This window comes from Monodon monoceros, unplaced genomic scaffold (assembly GCF_005190385.1).
Source record: "Monodon monoceros isolate NGI ecotype Baffin Bay Population unplaced genomic scaffold, NGI_Narwhal_1 Super_Scaffold_21, whole genome shotgun sequence".
Classification (NCBI taxonomy): Eukaryota; Metazoa; Chordata; class Mammalia; order Artiodactyla; family Monodontidae; genus Monodon; species Monodon monoceros.
This window is the reverse complement of record NW_021703778.1, coordinates 70,203,075-70,220,857: the sequence shown is the minus strand read 5'-3', so window position 1 is coordinate 70,220,857 and position 17,783 is coordinate 70,203,075. Positions and strand designations below refer to the sequence as shown.

At 38.0% G+C, this 17,783-nt stretch overlaps 1 protein-coding gene across 1 annotated transcript; it reads right to left on the bottom strand.

The window, feature by feature from the left end:
- Window positions 1–5,990: 5,990 nt before the first annotated feature.
- On the bottom strand, window positions 5,991–11,295 carry CUNH15orf61 (chromosome unknown C15orf61 homolog). The gene is made up of 2 exons (XM_029239290.1): window positions 10,831–11,295; window positions 5,991–6,211 (listed from the first exon to the last, which is right to left on the bottom strand). Exons 1-2 carry the CDS (start codon window positions 11,174–11,176, stop codon window positions 6,084–6,086), a joined length of 474 nt encoding a protein of 157 aa, XP_029095123.1. The 5' UTR covers window positions 11,177–11,295; the 3' UTR covers window positions 5,991–6,083.
- Between the last annotated feature and the right edge of the window lie 6,488 nt (window positions 11,296–17,783).

Below are 17,783 nucleotides of genomic sequence, written 5' to 3'. Positions count from 1 at the left end.
ACCCTTTTCTTAATGCTACTAAAAATGATCCCAAATGAGATTTCATCCAAACTAGGTTTCACGAAATTGAGTTATTAGTAGTGAGGTGGATGGACCTAGAGACTGTCATACAGAGCGAAGTAAGTCAGAAAGAGAAAAACAAATACCGTATGCTAACACATATATATGGAATCTAAAAAAAAGAAAAAAGGTTCTGAAGAACCTAGGGGCAGGACAGGAATAAAGACACAGACGTAGAGAATGGACATGAGGACATGCGGAGGGGGAAGTGTAAGCTGGGACAAAGTGAGAGAGTGGCATGGACACATATACACTACCAAATGTAAAATAGATGGCTAGTGGGAAGCAGCCGCATAGCGCAGAGAGATCAGCTCGGTGCTTTGTGTCCACCTAGAGGGCTGGGATAGGGAGGTTGGGAGGGAGACACAAGAGGGAGGAGATATGGGGATATGTGTATATGTATAGCTGATTCACTTTGTTACAAAGCAGAAACTAACACACCATTGTAAAGCAATTATACTCCAATAAAGATGTTAAAAAAATAAAAACTAGGTTTCACACTAAAATTTTTAAACTTCCAAGAATACAACATATAAAATGATGTTAGTTTTACCTCTTTTAATTTCTAACATTTTTCTAAACAGTTATTTTCTATAGAAATTATGCAGTCAGTTATATTTTATCATAGTAATAATGAATCCTTTACTAATTTTTAAATTTTATTTTATTTATGGTGAAATACACATCACACAGAAATTATCCTGTTAACCATTTTTAAGTGTACAGTGTTATTAAGTACATTCACATTGCTGTACCACCATCAATACCATCTCCAGAACTTTTTATCTTACACAATTGAAACTCTGTACCTATTAAACACTAACTGCCCACTTCCCCTCCCCCTTTACTAGTTTTTTTACAGCTTTATTGAAAGATAATTCACATGCCATACAGTTCTTCCATTTAAAGTGTACAATTCAATGTTTTGAGTATAGTCACAGAATTGTGCAACCATCACCACAATCAATTTTGGAACAGTTTCATCACCCCCAAAAGAATCCCCGTGCCCATTAACAGTCACTCCCCATTTCCTACCAACCTCCCCAGTCCTAGGCAATCACTAATCCACTTTCTGTCTCTATAGATTTGCCTATTCTGGACATTTCATATAAGTGGAATCACACAATGTATGAGCTTTTATGATGGGCTTTTTTCACTTAGTGTAATGTTTTCAAGAAAGCTTTGTCAATGCTGTAGCATGGATCAGTACTTCCTTGCTTTTTTTGGTTGAATAATATTCTGTTGTGTGAATATGCCAAATTTTATTTTTATCCATTCATCAGTTGATATTTGTTTCCACTTCTTTGCTAGAATGAATAATGCTATGCGCACTTGTGTACAAGTTTTTGTGTGAACATATTTTCAATCCTCTAGGGTATGTATCCTAGGAACAGAATTGCTGTGTAATATGATAACTCCATGTTTGATGTTTTGTGGAACGGCCAAACTTTTCCGAAGTGGCTGCACTATTTTACATTCCCACTAGCAATGTCTGAGGGTTCCAACTTCTTCACATTTCATGCGAACACTTGTTATTATGTCTTTTTGATTGTAGCCATCCTAGTGGGTATAAAGTGGTATCTCATTGTGGTTTTGATTTGCATCTCCCTAATAGTTAAACGCCTTTCATGTGTTTAGTAGCTATTTGTATAATTTCTTTGGAGAAATGTCTGTCCAAATCTATTTTTCAATTGGGTTGAGTTAGAAGAGTTCTTTATATATTCTGGCTACAGGTCCCTTTATCATATATATGATTTGCAAATATTTTCTCCCATTCTATCAGTTGTCTTTTATTTTCTTGATAGTGTCCTTTAAAACACAAAAGTTTTTAATTTTGATGATGTCCAACTTAACTTTTTTTTTTTTGTCATTTGCCTTTTCTAACATTTATCCTTTCCCCAAGTAGGAGATTTTTACAGTAGGCAGTATATGAAATCAGTTTCTTTACTAGAAAGCTAACTGAACTTAGAAATACACTTACTAGGGGCTTCCCTGGTGGCACAGTGGTTAAGAATCCACCTGCCAATGCAGGGGACACGGGTGTGATCCCTGGTCCGGGAAGATCCTACATGCTGCGGAGCAACAAAGCCTGTGCACCACAACTACTGAGCCTGTGCCCTAGAGCCCGCGAGCCACAACTACTGAGCTGGCGTGCCACACCTACTGAAGCCTGTGCGCCTAGAGTTGTATTAAATGTACTCTCAATTAGCAAAACAGGTCTGAGAAGTTGCTGGATGGCCGAGCTTGTGTCATTGGAAACTATTTTATCCACATCTTCATTTAAAGAATTTTTTTTCTCAACATCTGATCTCCAATTTATATTAGAAAAATACTCTGTGGACTGTGGTCACTACTAATAAAACTTCTTATTGTTGGGAAAGCTCTTGTGAAACATTTGTCAAGCACATAAAATGGTATAAAAGTGAAATACAGTAATTAAAATGTGTGTTCTATCGATTGTGTAAGCTAAAGTAATTTTTCATTACTAATGTAAGATTTAATAAGTATAAGTAGTTAAAGATTCTGACTTGGCACTAGTCATTAGCATGTAATTGAACTAGTAAAAAAGATCAGTTAAAGCTGTGTTGATTACCTCCTTATCTTTGAAAGGCAATTAAAGACCTCAATCATTGCAACAAGATTTGATTGTGCAGCCTTTATTGGACATTGATCTTTCAGCAAAGTGCAGTTACATTTTCCATTAATTTACAGTAACAGAGTTTAACGCTGATACCCTAGACTGTTGACCCAGGTGAGATGTAATGCTAAGTACTTGTTTAGGTTAAGATGCCCCCAAACATCATTACTGTCTGAATGGTAAGTGCTGAAAAAAAGTAGATACCCGATCCACTAGCTTTAGGATAAGGTTTCTGTTATCTGCATTAGCTTTTAAATGAAATGAAACCCAGATCCTTGTCTTTAGGTCACTCCACTCATTCAAACAACATTCATTCTTTAATAGAATTAAGAGATATTTTGTGAAGAATTATAGATGATCTGTGATTATAATTTTGAGTGATATAAATATAAATGACAAAATAAAATGTACATTTTAAAAGGAATACACATGGCTTTTAATAATTGTTTCCATTTTTACTGGTCAATAAGCAAAATATTAGTGGCCAAATATGTATGATGAACGAACTTATAACTATTTGTACAATTTGGTATGTTAAGCCATTAGCACTGAGAAACTAGGGATTTTTTTTTTTAATTAGCAACCTCTTTCTTGCTCCCAACTCTGTTACTGCATCTTTATGGTGGTTCACAACTTATACAGGAACTACGAATTTTGACTAGAAACTTCTTCCAACACTTGATAATTGATTTGTATAGAAATAACAATAGAAGAGATGCAAGATTTTAAACTAAAATAAAACTTCATCTTCATTCAAAAAATAGTTGCCTGGATTATTTTGAAGACTAAAAATCCCATTAAAGAAGTGTAGGCAGAAAAGCTGTCTGTTTCATCAACTAAGAAAACTGCTATCCAGAAGAGCTGGGTCCACTTAGAACCCTCCTTGCCATCTCAGGCATAACCAGAACGCGCACAGGCACACTCCCACAAACTGCCTTCATTGTGTCTCCTCCTCCCTTCCTCTCACTTATTTAAAAAATCCTTTTATTGATGAAGTCTTTTAAACTTAAATATATATGGAACACAAGAATGAGGATTACAAAACCAGCTTTTCTGAAATTAAGGTAAAACGGACATTTGCTTACAAGCACATTCATTATACATTTTAAGGCAGAAAGGTTTCTTGTTTTGTCCTTCTTAGATTACAGGTGGAAAAAACTAAGATACAAAGGAGTAGTTATTAGCCTGAGGTCAAAAAGTAAGATAGCACTGTTGCTAAAAATAGAATCAATCTCCTGCCTCCAGCATTTATATTTTATCCTTTTTAGGCCACAATACTTTGATGTAATATCCAGCTTTAAAGAAAAAACTTGAACCATTGCTGTTCAATGAGAAGAATTTTTTCAGACTAAACGGTTCACTACAAGACTTCATAAATCCAAGGAATGATATTTTAAATATTTGAACCATGCCCTAAGCCATTGTTGAGTTCATCCTTTACCATGATCAACTTCATGAGAGCAAGAGGTCTATTGATTTTCATGTAATACAAGAAAGTATTACATTTGCTTAATTGTTACACAGTGAGCACATCAGACAAGAAATCAAGGCTCTATTTAATGCTGCAAGCAGCAGAGAATTACAGAGATCAATAGGGTAGTTTGTCAAAGATGTTCTCCAAGGAGACTTACCTATCACCATATGAACAAGAAGTCACTCCGATTGTAGCTATTGAAAAACAGGTAAGCACAGTCAGCAGTACAAATTATCAGAAATCAAACAGGCCAGTGTGAAAAGAAGTGCAACTCTACTGAAAAGCTGTTATTTATGGTCTGATAAAAACCATTTTATCAGCCTTGTGTTGGGACCAAACCTTTACAGCAAGTATTGACAAGATCAGGAGCAATGAATGAGCAGTATTTGACTTAAAACTTATGAGCTATAGTTATTTAACTTTGCCCATTACAGAGGAAATCAGTTCTAGCCTTCCTTGCAAAATGCTGATAGTCAGTTTTATTATTAATGAAGCTTAATGTAACACTATCTCCTTTGTGTAAGCCATTCACTTAACTAGTGTCAAGTATATTCTTCTGGACTAAATATATTGGCATAAGTACTTCTTTGATTAAAAGGTTTAGAATTGCTGTTAGACAAGTGAACACTACATATATTTGAAGAACAGTTCACTCTGTAGCTCACTTAAAATGACTACCTTTAACGAAGCCAGTTTGTGTCACTTCATTATTCTAGTGCTTTCACCTCAATCACTTCCACTCACCTTCCCTACTGATTTGCCAGAAGTAGGCACCCAAACGTTGGTTAGATTGAATTCTATAAAATATTTTGCTACAAAACTGTGTAAACGTTGCAGAGCATCAGCAACACATTAACATAAAATGATATATAATGCATGTTTGTAATTATGGGAGAGATCATAAATCTGAAACACCCATTCGTTTAGAAATTAAATAGTTCTTAGTTCTCCCTAAATTTCTCCAAATTTCTGAAATTTACCATTTGTCTGGGTTTTCTGTAACTACCCCCAAGGATAAATTTTTTTTAATGACTTTGCTTTAAAAAATGCAATTAACTTAATAAAATTCTAATGCAAAACCGCCATCAGGTCTTTAAAATTTCAGCCCACTTTCCATCGCCAATAAGTCTATGGATGGATACGTACCATTTCAGCTAGTTGCTTTTTTAAACAGTTACCAAATTTGTTTTTTCTGGGTCTTTCTAGATTTTAATTGTTCTTACAGCTTTATTGGCATGCCATTTTAACTTTTAATAAGTCTTAATTTCATTCTTCTTGCTGCATTTACATTACCTAGAGTTGTTATTACATTTTTTAAAAAGTAGTATGGTATTGGATTCTTTAGGTAATAAGAAGTTTCAACATTACACCCACACCTCTCATACAGGTAAATGGCACAAGGGCTGTAATACATTTCCGTTTAAAATCCTGACAGTTGAATGGTTTAAATTTCAGATTGCAGTTAGAATTCTCATCAACTTTGGATTTGCCAATGATATTATCTCTATCATATATCCTAAAATTCTCTACTTCTTTTCCCAATGTTAAAGATTTTTTCCCCTTCCTTGTGGGGTATCTATATTTTCAAAGAGTTGATTTAAATTGTTAATACATAACTACAGAATCTATAAGTTACAATCATTTTTTATCTCTAGTTTAACCTAGTTATAGGAAAAAATTCATATAAGCGTTATGTGTTTGTAGTTCCCATTGGCTAAACAGAGTATGCAATATATAACAATGTATTAATATGAAAAGCTTTGCCTCTTGAGGGCAATGATTCATCTTAAAGAACCAGACACCGTAGAAAGAAAAAGGTGTTTGCAAAGTTTTATTTTAAAGGATCAAAAATAAATATTGCACATACACATGAGAAAATCTACTGATATTTTCATCGTCCAGTGCATACTTTCAGTACATGGCACCTTCATCTTCTTTATTTAGAAAATAAACTGTTATTGGTCCATAACTGGTGTGCACAGTCTCTGTGACTCTAGCAAATAACCAGGAGCCAAGTCCATACAATAAAGTTGGAATACCTAGAAAACAAATGAATATGTTACTTGTGAAATCAATACCTATTAATCATGTACTCATATATTTGTCATGGTATAAATCACATAGCACTCTTCAGCAACATCAAGAACTTATAAAGTTACAAAAATATGAGTATACACTGACTCAACCTAAAAGGTCAATTTCATCTATGTTTGTGGAACATAGTAACAATTGTCTAAGGCTAGAGATTTAAAAAACTATAGATAAAGCTGATGTAAACTGTAATTCAAAGTACTTTACAAACATTAATTCATTACCTCCAAATAATTATGAAGTAATTCTATATTCTTTTCACAAATAAGCAAACAGAGAAGTGTCATTAATTTAGTTGTAGATGCTCCTGATGATTGGCCTTGAGCTTAAATTACTAGGTCATCTTTATTGTGCTTTTAAGTTGGACAGTAATACCGATGGCTAAAATAATTTCTTGTACAACTTAAAAGAAACTGGGTCAAAAAGCTGTCTTCAAAATCTAAGGCAAAACCTAACTCTAAGGAAGATTTTAGTATAATAACAAACATGAGAAAGAAACAATCCCATTAATATTTTTACAACTGATTTGAAAATCTTGCTTCAACCTATTTGAAATAGGTATATAATAGACTGCAATAATATATTTCTTCTTTGGAATATTTCCATTTGTGATTAGTTGCCATTTGTGATACATGAAACTAAATATATACTAGCCAGAGATATGGATTAAGCACTCATATGCACATGACACTAAGCTGGACACAAAGCAAACTTTCACAATTCCTATTTTTTGTAAGACACTTATTTAATCCATGACTATTATTAACATATTAAAAAACATATGTATAAAACCACAGGCACATGAATCAATAACAAATATTGTATAGTCTGCACAAATATTATTGTTCCTGGGTATGAGCTGGACAGAAAATAACAATTTTAAAGGAGAGCTGTGCAACTGGAAAATCACTTTCTTTCTAGATAAGAGGGAAATCAACACATGCTCAGGACTAATCATATTGTTAAGTTTTTTTCTTATTTTTCTGCAAGAGTATATTTGCTGTGTTATGTTCTTTTTGAGTGTATAAGTTCATTGGACTACTTTGTGCTTATTCCCTGAAGCTGCATTCCAGCCACTGTGATGCCAGAGATTAATCAGGAGAAGCATCACTAGTTGGCAATGAGAGAGGCAAAAATGCCCATTCAGACTGGCGCCTCTCTATTTTTAGGAATATACTGGGTCACAGCTTGTTACTTTCACAGGGTTCCCTGGAATTCCTATGCAACTTTTCACAATATATTGCCTTCTTTGCCTTGGTAATACCTCCCCCCAAATCTCTAAATGCCTCAAGGGAACGTCACAAAAAATTCACAAAAACTAGCATCATAAAGCTATTTATAAATCATTCAACCAAAAGGAAAAAAAAGGCAAGTAGGGCTTCCCTGGTGGCGCAGTGGTTGAGAGTCCGCCTGCCGATGCAGGGGACACGGGTTCGTGTCCCGGTCCGGGAAGATCCCACATGCCGCAGAGCGGCTGGGCCCGTGAGCCATGGCCATTGAGCCTGCGCGTCTGGAGCCTGTGCCCCGCAACGGGAGAGGCCACAGCTGTGAGAGGCCCGCGTACCGCAAAAAAAAAAAAGGCAAGTAGTGGTGTGGAGTGGGGGAGTGGACAAGAGAACAAGAACAGGGCAGGCAGAAGCAAGTGAAGAGTAGAGGGAGCAGCTGAAATAAAAAATAAATTTAAAATATGGTATCACAACTTCAAAAGCTGAAAACAGAGTGAGAAAGAAAAACAGGCTCTAGAAATAATTATAAATTTTCCAAATATACTGATAGTAAAATACATAAAATATGACTTTTAAACCAATGCTAAGGACTTACAGTTAAGAAATGGATGGTGACACCGAAAGTTTTGTTTTACAGTATTTATCACAGTTTTCAATTAAAATACTGATACTTTAAAAAAAATCACACAAATGGTCAATATTTTTTCAGCTAAAATGGAGGACTGATCAAGGATTACTAACTTAATAACTACATTATCTCTTATTAAGAAACAACTAGGAACCATTATCATTCATGCTATTTGATAGGGGGTGGAGATGTAATGTAGGAGTCAGAAATTCTCTAATTTTTTTTTTTAATCCTGCAGTCTACTTATTTAATGCAGTCAGGCTAATACACTAAATGGGAAGATTAGCCACATATATAATTTACACACTAAAAAAACCCATAATTTTCTTTACAGCACAAATGCTGTAAAGTCTGTAAGGTTTGATGAAAAATTAAATTTTTTCCAGACTGTCTGAAACATATCATTACATCAAAATGAATGTGCAAGTCAGTTCTTTGCACAATAATTCATTTTGAGTCAGCTGAACAGTAGGTAAACCACTGTCAAATTAAGCACTTTAAAAAAATTAGAACTTTGTAGCAAGTCTCCAATTACCCATTCATTTCAATGGTAAACTGCTTTTCTTAAATCTCAATCTACTTCCCAGCAGGATACCCAGACTAGTAAACCATCAGTAAAATGTCAGCTTCTATTGAAAGGAAGGCGGAAGAGAAAGGGAACAAATGGGTAAAAGAGAAAGGGAACCAATGGGTAAAAGAGAAATCTTTATTATTTACAAAATGGAAAAATGAACTACTTTGATAATTGCTAATTTGAAAGGAAAGAAGAAGAATAAAATTCTAAGTATTTTTAAATAGAATATGTACTTGATGATCCAGAGGGGCAACTGCACAACATAGAATAGGAAAAAAATCCTATTATCTAATTCCCTACCCTAAGACAAAAATACAATATTAACATTATCAAATTGGTTAATACTCTTAAAATAAAAAGTCCAGAAAAAAATAACTCCCTTTATTAGTATAAGCTAATTTGTATTCAAGCATGCTTGTGCAGAAAGTTTTCCGTTTTAACTTAAAACTCTTATTCTCTTTTAAACAGAATTTTTAGAATTTTCAAAAGACCATTAAATCACTATTCAGCTTTCTCTTTCACATTAAAAAAAAACTACAGCTGCTGTTTCTTTCTTCAAAAGGTTTTACTACTTTTCTGTGTGAGAATGCTCTGGGCATCCTATTTTTCTTTGGATTTCTTTCTACCTAAAAAGAGAAGCCCCTAATCATTAAGCTGTTCTTAAAGTGTTAGGTTTTAAATGGTGAAAACTTTTTTAAAAAAGGCATTGGGCTCATGGTTTACCTATAACCCTCCAGTTATGCTTTTCCTAACCTATTACTCTACATTTGGGAAGAATGATTTTTTTTTGATTCTAAAAATGCTAAAATAAACATATTCTTCTTGAATCTAGTCATCACTCCAGTCTCTCCAAATAACTTTGAATTGAATTTTCTGAGTCACTACACTCCTCAACTTCTCTGCAACAACCTCAAAATTAGTAGGCATGCTCTATATAGTTCATCAGCCAAATAATAAGACATATTTTTTAAAGGATTACACATTGCTGAATAATCTTCTCCTTAATGGACTGAATCCAAGACAGTCCCAGTGGAGCAATGGCTCCAAAATCCCATGACTGCCATATGGGAGTTATTATAAGCAAAAATACACCTACCATATTTAAATTTAAGAAACTATCAGGCTATATAGTAATAGTGCAGCTGCACAGGCGTTTAGCTTTAATTCTGGTTCAAAAAACTGGTTGGGTAACGTGGGTCAGCTTGTACATCTAGATTCTGAATTACTGAAATATGGATTAATTTGATATCAGCTATATGAATAGGTTCCAAACATCCTGAGGCCTATTTTTCACTGACCTAGAAAATATAAAAGATGCACTCATGTCAACGTTCACGCCTCTTCGGTCATTAACCAAAAGATAATAAACATCCAGCAAGAGTTAACACTCTCAGAGTTAGAATATTCCATGAAAACATACCAATATTAAAGAGGTAGTCTTTTAAATATCTTTTAGGCCTAGCATCTGAAGAAGCTAACATCACTGGTGAAAATCTTTAGTGCTTTTAGTAAAACAAACTTGCTGGGGTTTCATATAAAGAAAACAAAGAAACTTCAAAAAAGTAGTTCCAGTTTTTATAATATGAACCACCCACAAAGTGGTGTTCATGGCAACGAATCCTGCCATGCAATTAGGCATTTTTTAAAAACTTAAGAGCCACTTTCCAGGGGCCTACACCCTCCGTCTCACTGCCCAATGTAGAGGTCCTTCTAGTTAAGTGCTGCAGGGTAGCGAGGATGGAATGCTCTCTCCCCGGGGTGATGCAGGGTGGTCCCTAAGTACAGGCATGTCGATAAGCCCCACTTTCCGGGGGACGATTCAGGAGCAACAACTTAGCCCTGACAGGCACCTGCCGGGCGGGGAAATACAGAAGCCCAGGGCCAGGGCCGGGGCTGGAAGGCTGCAGAGTGGGTGGGACGCACAGGCAGCGTCTGGGTAACGCCCCAGCACTGGGCAAAGCGTGGCGAGCGCGTGCGCCCGGGCGAACCTGCACGGGGCCGGGGCAGGGCTCCCAGGGCCGGCGCGGTCTGACCCTAGGGCCGGGGGCTCGGCCTCGGAGCCAGAGCGTTTGTCAGCGTGCTTTGCAAACAGTGGGGCCATCGTCGGCGCGACGTGCTTCATCGGCCCGGGCCACTCACCGAGGTTGATAACCTTGAGCGCCGTGAAGAACCGGTCCTGCCGGGCCAGGTCGTGCCAGGGGGCCTTGGAGCAGTGGTACTTGATGAAGGGGAAGCAGCCGGTGCGCAGGACGTGGTAGTTGGCGCCCTGCACGGGCCAGTTGAAGTGCGAGAGGCCGAACTGGTCGTTGCGGACAGCGCTGTAGGGCACGCAGAAGGAGGTCCAGTGCGGCAAACGCCGCTGCAGCAGGTGGCGCGTCAGCACCTCCGAGGCGCGGGGCTTCGGGCGGGAGGCGGCGCCCAAGGCCCAGGGCCGGCACAGCAGCAGCCAGAGCACGGCCTCATGGGCCCTCCGCAGGGCCTCCATAACCGGCTTTGCCCGCGTCCCCCGCCCCCTGGCCGCCGTAGGGGCGCGCGCCGCTGGGGGCGGGGCCGAAGGAGCGCGAGCGCTCGCTCGCTCCTCGGGCGTGCGGAGGGGACGCCCAATGGGCGCCGCGCGAGTGTGCGAGACCCCCCCGCCCCCGGGCGCGGCGGCGCGTGCGCACAAAGGTCCCGCAGCGTCCTAGAGAGAGTGGAGCGGGGCGCGTGCGGGCAGTCGGAGGCACTCTCGCTGAGGAGGTAGTGAAAACATGACCGAGGACCTCGTGAACTCGTTAATAACCCTGAGGAGGGTTGAGGGCGGGCTTCGCGAGTATTATCAGTTTAGGTAAGAGGAAAATTAAGCTTTAAAACAATTAAATAACTTAACCACCCTACTGAGTGGCAAAACTCACACCCGTATCTCTCTTCCAAGCCGCAGGCTCAAGTGCAACCTTGATTGGTGGTGTTGAGGAAACCCTTGAGCAGGTGTCCTCAGGGAAGCGAGTTAAAAGTCAAGTCCCCAGATTTGCAGTGGCTGGTAAAGTCGGGGAGCACTTTTGTATTCAGATCCCCGCTGTCGTGTTGTTTAAAATAAGTCCCAGATATTTCAACAGAAAAAGTTTATTTCTTAGGAAGTCCTACGTCTCTCCATGCAGTGTGCACCACCACCTCCTTCCTAAGAGTCTGGTGAACGCCAGACCAGGAGTCTTTTAGTTTTAAACCTTAATAATCCTGTCACTCATTATCAAATCTCGTACTTTAGGAAAACCTTTTCTCAAATTTTGCTGCCTCTTGAGGTAATAACTTACATCTGCTTTCTAAAGAAGCATTTCCTCTTACATGTCCTAAATTTACGTTTGGAGAAACGATACATAAATAAGATGTGTTTGGAAAGCACTGTATGTAAATGAGACACGTGTAAACACCATATAACAGTTGCTATTATTGTTGTTGGAGACTCATGTAGGATATGAGTAGGATAGTGTAGGAGAATGTAGGATAGTGTAGCTAGCTCTTACATTCTCCAGTTTTTATTGATTCCTACAACAAGCAATGATTGAGCACCCATAACCATGTGCCAAATCTTGTAGGGTTAAGTCATTTCAGGAGCCTTGTAGTCATGCAAATAATTTAAACTTTATAGGATTCCCTATTAAATTTTGAAAGATTTTAGGGGGAAGCACGATGTAGTTAGATTTGCGGAGAAATGGCTGAAGGGAGGCTAAGACGAGTCAGGGAGGTGATTCAATACTGTGATTTCAAATTAAATTTTTAAAAGCACTGGAGTCCTTTTTCAAACAAAATCTGTCATAGAACCCCAACCTATGAAAACTTGTGTTTTATTACTAAACATTTATAAGTGCAGAAATTTAACATTAAAGTTAAGTTTTTAAATGAGTCTAGTTGTTGTCTTGGGTTTTTATTTTGCTTGTTTTGTTTTTAGCAGAAAAGGAATTTATTGGAAGGAAATTGGATAGCTAAAATAATAAATAGGACGTCTGCAGAACCAAGCTTAGCAATGGGAAGGAATCAAGAGAGACTGGCCGGCAAAGACGTAGGTAAGACCAACAGGAATTAGTATGGTTGGGATGCCGTGGCTGGCCCCATGCCACTGGACTCTTGACCCTGCGGGATTTTTTTGTTTGCTTGGTTTGGTTTTTCTTTAATCTTTTTTTTTTAAGTTGATTTTTTTTTTCTTAATTTTTTGGCTGCGTCAGGTCTTAGTTGCGGCACACGAGATCTTTTTGTTGCGGCACGTGGGCTTCTCTCTAGTTATGGCCGTGTGGGTTTTCTCTTTCTGGTTGAGGCGCGTGGGCTCCAGAGCGCAGGGGCTCTGTAGTTTGCGGCCCGCGGGCTCTCTCATTGAGGCATGCGAGCTCAGTAGTTGTGGCGTGCGGTATTAGTTGCCCCTGCGGCATGTGGGATCTTAGTTCCCCGACCAGGGATCAAACCCATGTCCCCTGCATTGGAAGATGGATTCTTTACCACTGGACCACCAGGGACGTCCCGATCCTGCTGTTTCACGCTCAAAAAATTTTGAAGTTGGGGGCTATTGACAACAGTTGCTGCTATAGCAGCCTCAGAACAGTTTATTTCTTATTCCTTTGTTTTGGTTGCATACTATCAAGAAAATCCTGATCCCTTCGGAGAAGTGGATACAGATAAGAGTGGTTTCTAATGATTCATCTTGAAATCTTGGGCATGTGCTTCAGTTAGAGATGGCAGGAGGAGATTAATTCTGAGATCTACACTGAAATGACTTAACCTCAAATTAATGCATGGGCAGTTTGCAATATGTTAAAAAAAATTGACATTATCTCTCCTTTGGCAATATAAAAATCTATTTTTTTAAAAAATGAAATTTGAATCAAACGTGGGGAACCTCTGAATTCTGTCTGAGAAGCCCTAGGTTCTGTAGCATATAATGTAAAGCTACTGATAAAGAGAAGCAGATGTCTACATAGGTTTCACTGCGTTGTCTCATGAAGGCTTGGGGAAAGGCTGAAGGATTTCTGTTGGAAGACCCTGTCTTGGAAAAACCTCAGCAGTGATGAGGGTTTCTCTAATCCAAGGCTCTTTGATTATCTCTCTTTTCTATTCTAAGGTAGGAAGTTCTTCCAAAGATTTCTGATAGATGTTGGACCACACCCAGGTTTTCAAGAGTGTTTGAATGAAATATTACTCTAACCTAAAGATACAGAGCTGGAGAACATGACATCTAGATATCTCTTCTAACTTTAAGATTTTATGGTACTCCTTCCATAGTTGAAATAAAATAATTTCTCAAAAAACCTACAACTCAGATCAGATGCTTGATTTTCTTTTCAGTTCTAATTCTTCATGGTCATGAAACAAAGGGGCTTAGAAGTTGGCATTCAAAAGCCTGAGTCAGTGTTCAAAAATATTGTGTCCAGTAATTAAGAATTAAATGCATTAAATACACGAATACTTAGTTTTCCACAAAGCATGGAGAAATGGTGTATCCCTTAGAAGGAAGCCCTTAAAAATAGCTATCAATAGTGCTACCGTGTACAGCTTTTAACATGTGCATGGGTGTATCATGCTGCTCCTAGAAAGAAGGGAATTTGTTTTGGTTTTGTTTAAAGGCATCTAGGACCTTGTAGATGTTCAGAACATGTTAAAAATGAGTTCTACAAAGTTGATAGTTCGGAATATATTAAAATTAAAAATTTCTGTTCATTAAAAGGCACTATTAAGAGAGTGAAAATGTAATCCAAAGAGTGGGAGAAATATCTGTAATACATATATCTGACAAAGCATTTGGTATCTAGAACAAATCATTAAAAAAATAATCCAATAGAAAGGTGGACAAAATATTTGAATGGACTCTTCACAAAGGAGAACATCCAGATGTTTAATAATGTGAAAAAGTGCTTCGTTTCACTAATCATATGAGAGATGGGAATTGAAATATATATTACCTTGTATATTACACACCCACTAGAGTGGCTAAATTAGAAAAGATAGAAAGTATTAAGCGTTGGTGAGGATATGCAGCAGTCAGAACTTTTATGCGTGGCTGGCAACCACTTTGAAAAATTTTTTGGCAGTTTAAATTAAAGCTGAATACATGCATACCTTATGACCCAGCCATACCACTCATAGGTATATATTTATATTAGTGTGCTCAGGCTGCCATAACAAAATACCACAGACTGCATTTAGCCAACCACAGAAATTTCTTACAGTTCTGGGGACTGGGGTGTCCAAGATCAGGTGCCAGCCAGTTGGGTTCCTGGAGAGAGTTCTCTTCTTGGCTTGTATTTTCTTCTTGCTGTATCCTCCCATGGTAGACAGAGCTAGCTCTGTGGCTGACTCTTTCTTTTCTAATGAGGGCACTAGCCCTATTATGAGTCCCACCTTTAGGACTTCATTTAACCCCTATCACCTCCTCCTGCATGAGGCTCTATCACCAAATACAGTCACTTTGGGTATTAGGGCTTCAGCATATTTTGAGGGGGCACAAACATTCAGTCCTTAGCAATTCCCAACAGAAATTGCGTGCATATGTTTTTCAAAAGACACGTACTAGAATATTCATAGCAGCACTACTCATATTTGTAATACTTAACCAGGAAATTACTCAAATGCCTAGCAGTAGTAGAGCAGATACACAAATTGTGGCATATTCACACAATGGAATACTACAGCAACAAGAAAGAATGCTCTACAGTCACACACAACATGCATGGATCTCACAAACATGAGAAAGGGTGGAAGAATGCAGACACTAAAGAACTTACTGTACGATTTCATTTACATAAAGTATAGAAACTGGCCTAAACTCATCTATGCTGTTAGAAGGGGGATAGCAATCACTCTTGGAGTGGAGAGGCAGTTACTAGGAGGAGTATGAGGTGACTTCTGGGGGACTGGGATTATTCTCTGTTTTTCAAAACATTCTTTTATTTCTATACTTTTTTTAAAAGCAATTTTTTAAGAGTGGTTTTAGACTCACAGAAAAATTAAGAGGAAGGTACAGATATTTCTCATGAATCCCCTGCCCCACACATGCATAGCCTCCCCCATTATCAGCATCCCCCACCAGAGTGGTACATTTGTTATAATTGATGAACCTATGGATTATTCTCTTTCTTGATCTAGATTCTAGTTAAATGGGTGTATTCAGTTTGTAAAGTACTGAATACAGATGATATGTGCCCTTTTCTGCATGTATATTATACTTCAATAAAAAGTTTGAAAAAAACAATGAGTTCTGCAGGTAATATTACATAATAACACATCCTATTATTCACATTTATTAAGAAATATGTATAGAGAACATATATAGTGGACATGACCGAAACATGACCTTGTACATATATAGCATCTTTTTTCTCATGTTGTTTTGACAACCTTACTGTGAGATCCTGATTTGCTCACATATTTCTAATAGTGTGATTTAAAAGAAAATAGGGTAGGCATGGGGATTTTAATTCACTGCTATTCTCAGGAGAATTAAGGGCAAGATACTAGGTGCATATGTCAGCATGTTGGTAAAAGATAAAGGAATTATTTAAAAGGGATAGAAATATTTACACTTAGGATTTCATTTACAATTTCCAGTTTGAAGCTTTAGGATTTTTGGTCCAAGAAGAGGAGGACCATGGAGTTGCTGCTGCCCCAATTCATATTCCAGCATGTTTTAGAACTTAAAAACAGATACTTCAAAGAACCACCATCCTGAGTCTCCTAGGAACCCAAATCTGCTTAATGGCTCAGTGCCCTCTAAGCCCAGCTCAGCACCAGAGGAAGTGGCATGAGTTCCCCCTATAGCTGGAAGAATGCTCCTTCGTTCTCCCTATTCCCATCAGTGGCAAACAGTGCTTGCTGCTCCATTCCTGTATCCTTGTGTGTGCCCTGGCAAGGACAATATACATTGGCTTTATGCAAAATTATCCTCATAGAAGTACTGGGTTATGGCAGGAGTTGTTAGGAAAGGAAGGAACTGCTGTATTCTTATCTAGATCTTTTTGAGTCCTTCTGTGGGACTGATTGATGTTCTGAAAGCCCCCAAGCAGTCGGCTGGCAGCTGGGGCTGCTGTTACAAAGAGTGGCAAGAAGAATTACTCTGGTAAAACATTTTATTGTGAACAAAGTGGGTACAGAAATCTCATCCAAAAGCATCTTGTGTCTAAAGTACTCTCAAGTTCTCCCCTCCACTGGAATGTAAACTTTCTAAGGCCAGAGGTTTATGTCTGTTTTATTAACCTTTGTGATCCCGGCACCTAGTAACTTGGCATATGGTAGGTACTCTATTTGTTGAATAAGTGGGAAAAAAAAGTGGGTAAAGTGAGTACAATTAGTGTGTTTGAGGGATGTTGAAGAAAGGAAATCATAATATTCAGGGTCAGTGGTTTTAATTTTAATTTTGATAGCTGGAGAAATTAAACTACAGAATAGGAAAGAAACTTATCCAAGATCATATACCAGAAACAAGAATCAAAATTCTGGCCTCCCAGCTTTCAGTGAGCTTTTCATTAGGAAATATTTCTATGCTGTTCTGACATGGATGCTAGAATCCAGTAGAAGGAGACATATTTGTGACTTTTTGAAACCAGCTAATGATTTATGCTGGTAGATAACACAATCCATTTCCTGGGCATGTTTTCAGTGTTACAATCTTAATAATATGTAGTCAGTGTTTGGGGAAAGCATTTGAAAACATGGCCAAGTAAATTCACCTTGTCATATGGGTCATAATTATGGTCTCAGCTTCATAAAGTGAGCCTTGTTTTACTAACAGATTCATTCATGAATAGCATACAACATTTTTGTAGCAGAAATTATATTTTCATATCAAATTCCTAAGATATTTTGGCTTTGCTGCTGATCTTCATCCGACAGTGACTCTTAGCACTTTAGCTGTGAGTCTTTATGCCCCCTCCCCAGTCTCACTGTCAAGTAGTTAATGATCTATAAACAAATACTGAGATGCCCTAAGGGGGCTCTCCATTTAAAGGGGCCTTGAATCATTTTATAATAGAAATACAGTAGTCCACCCGCTGATTTATGATTTGTCAGTTTTAGTTTTTGAAGTGGCATTCCACTGGTATTTTCAGATGGGACAGTTTTTTAATTTACTCTACAAA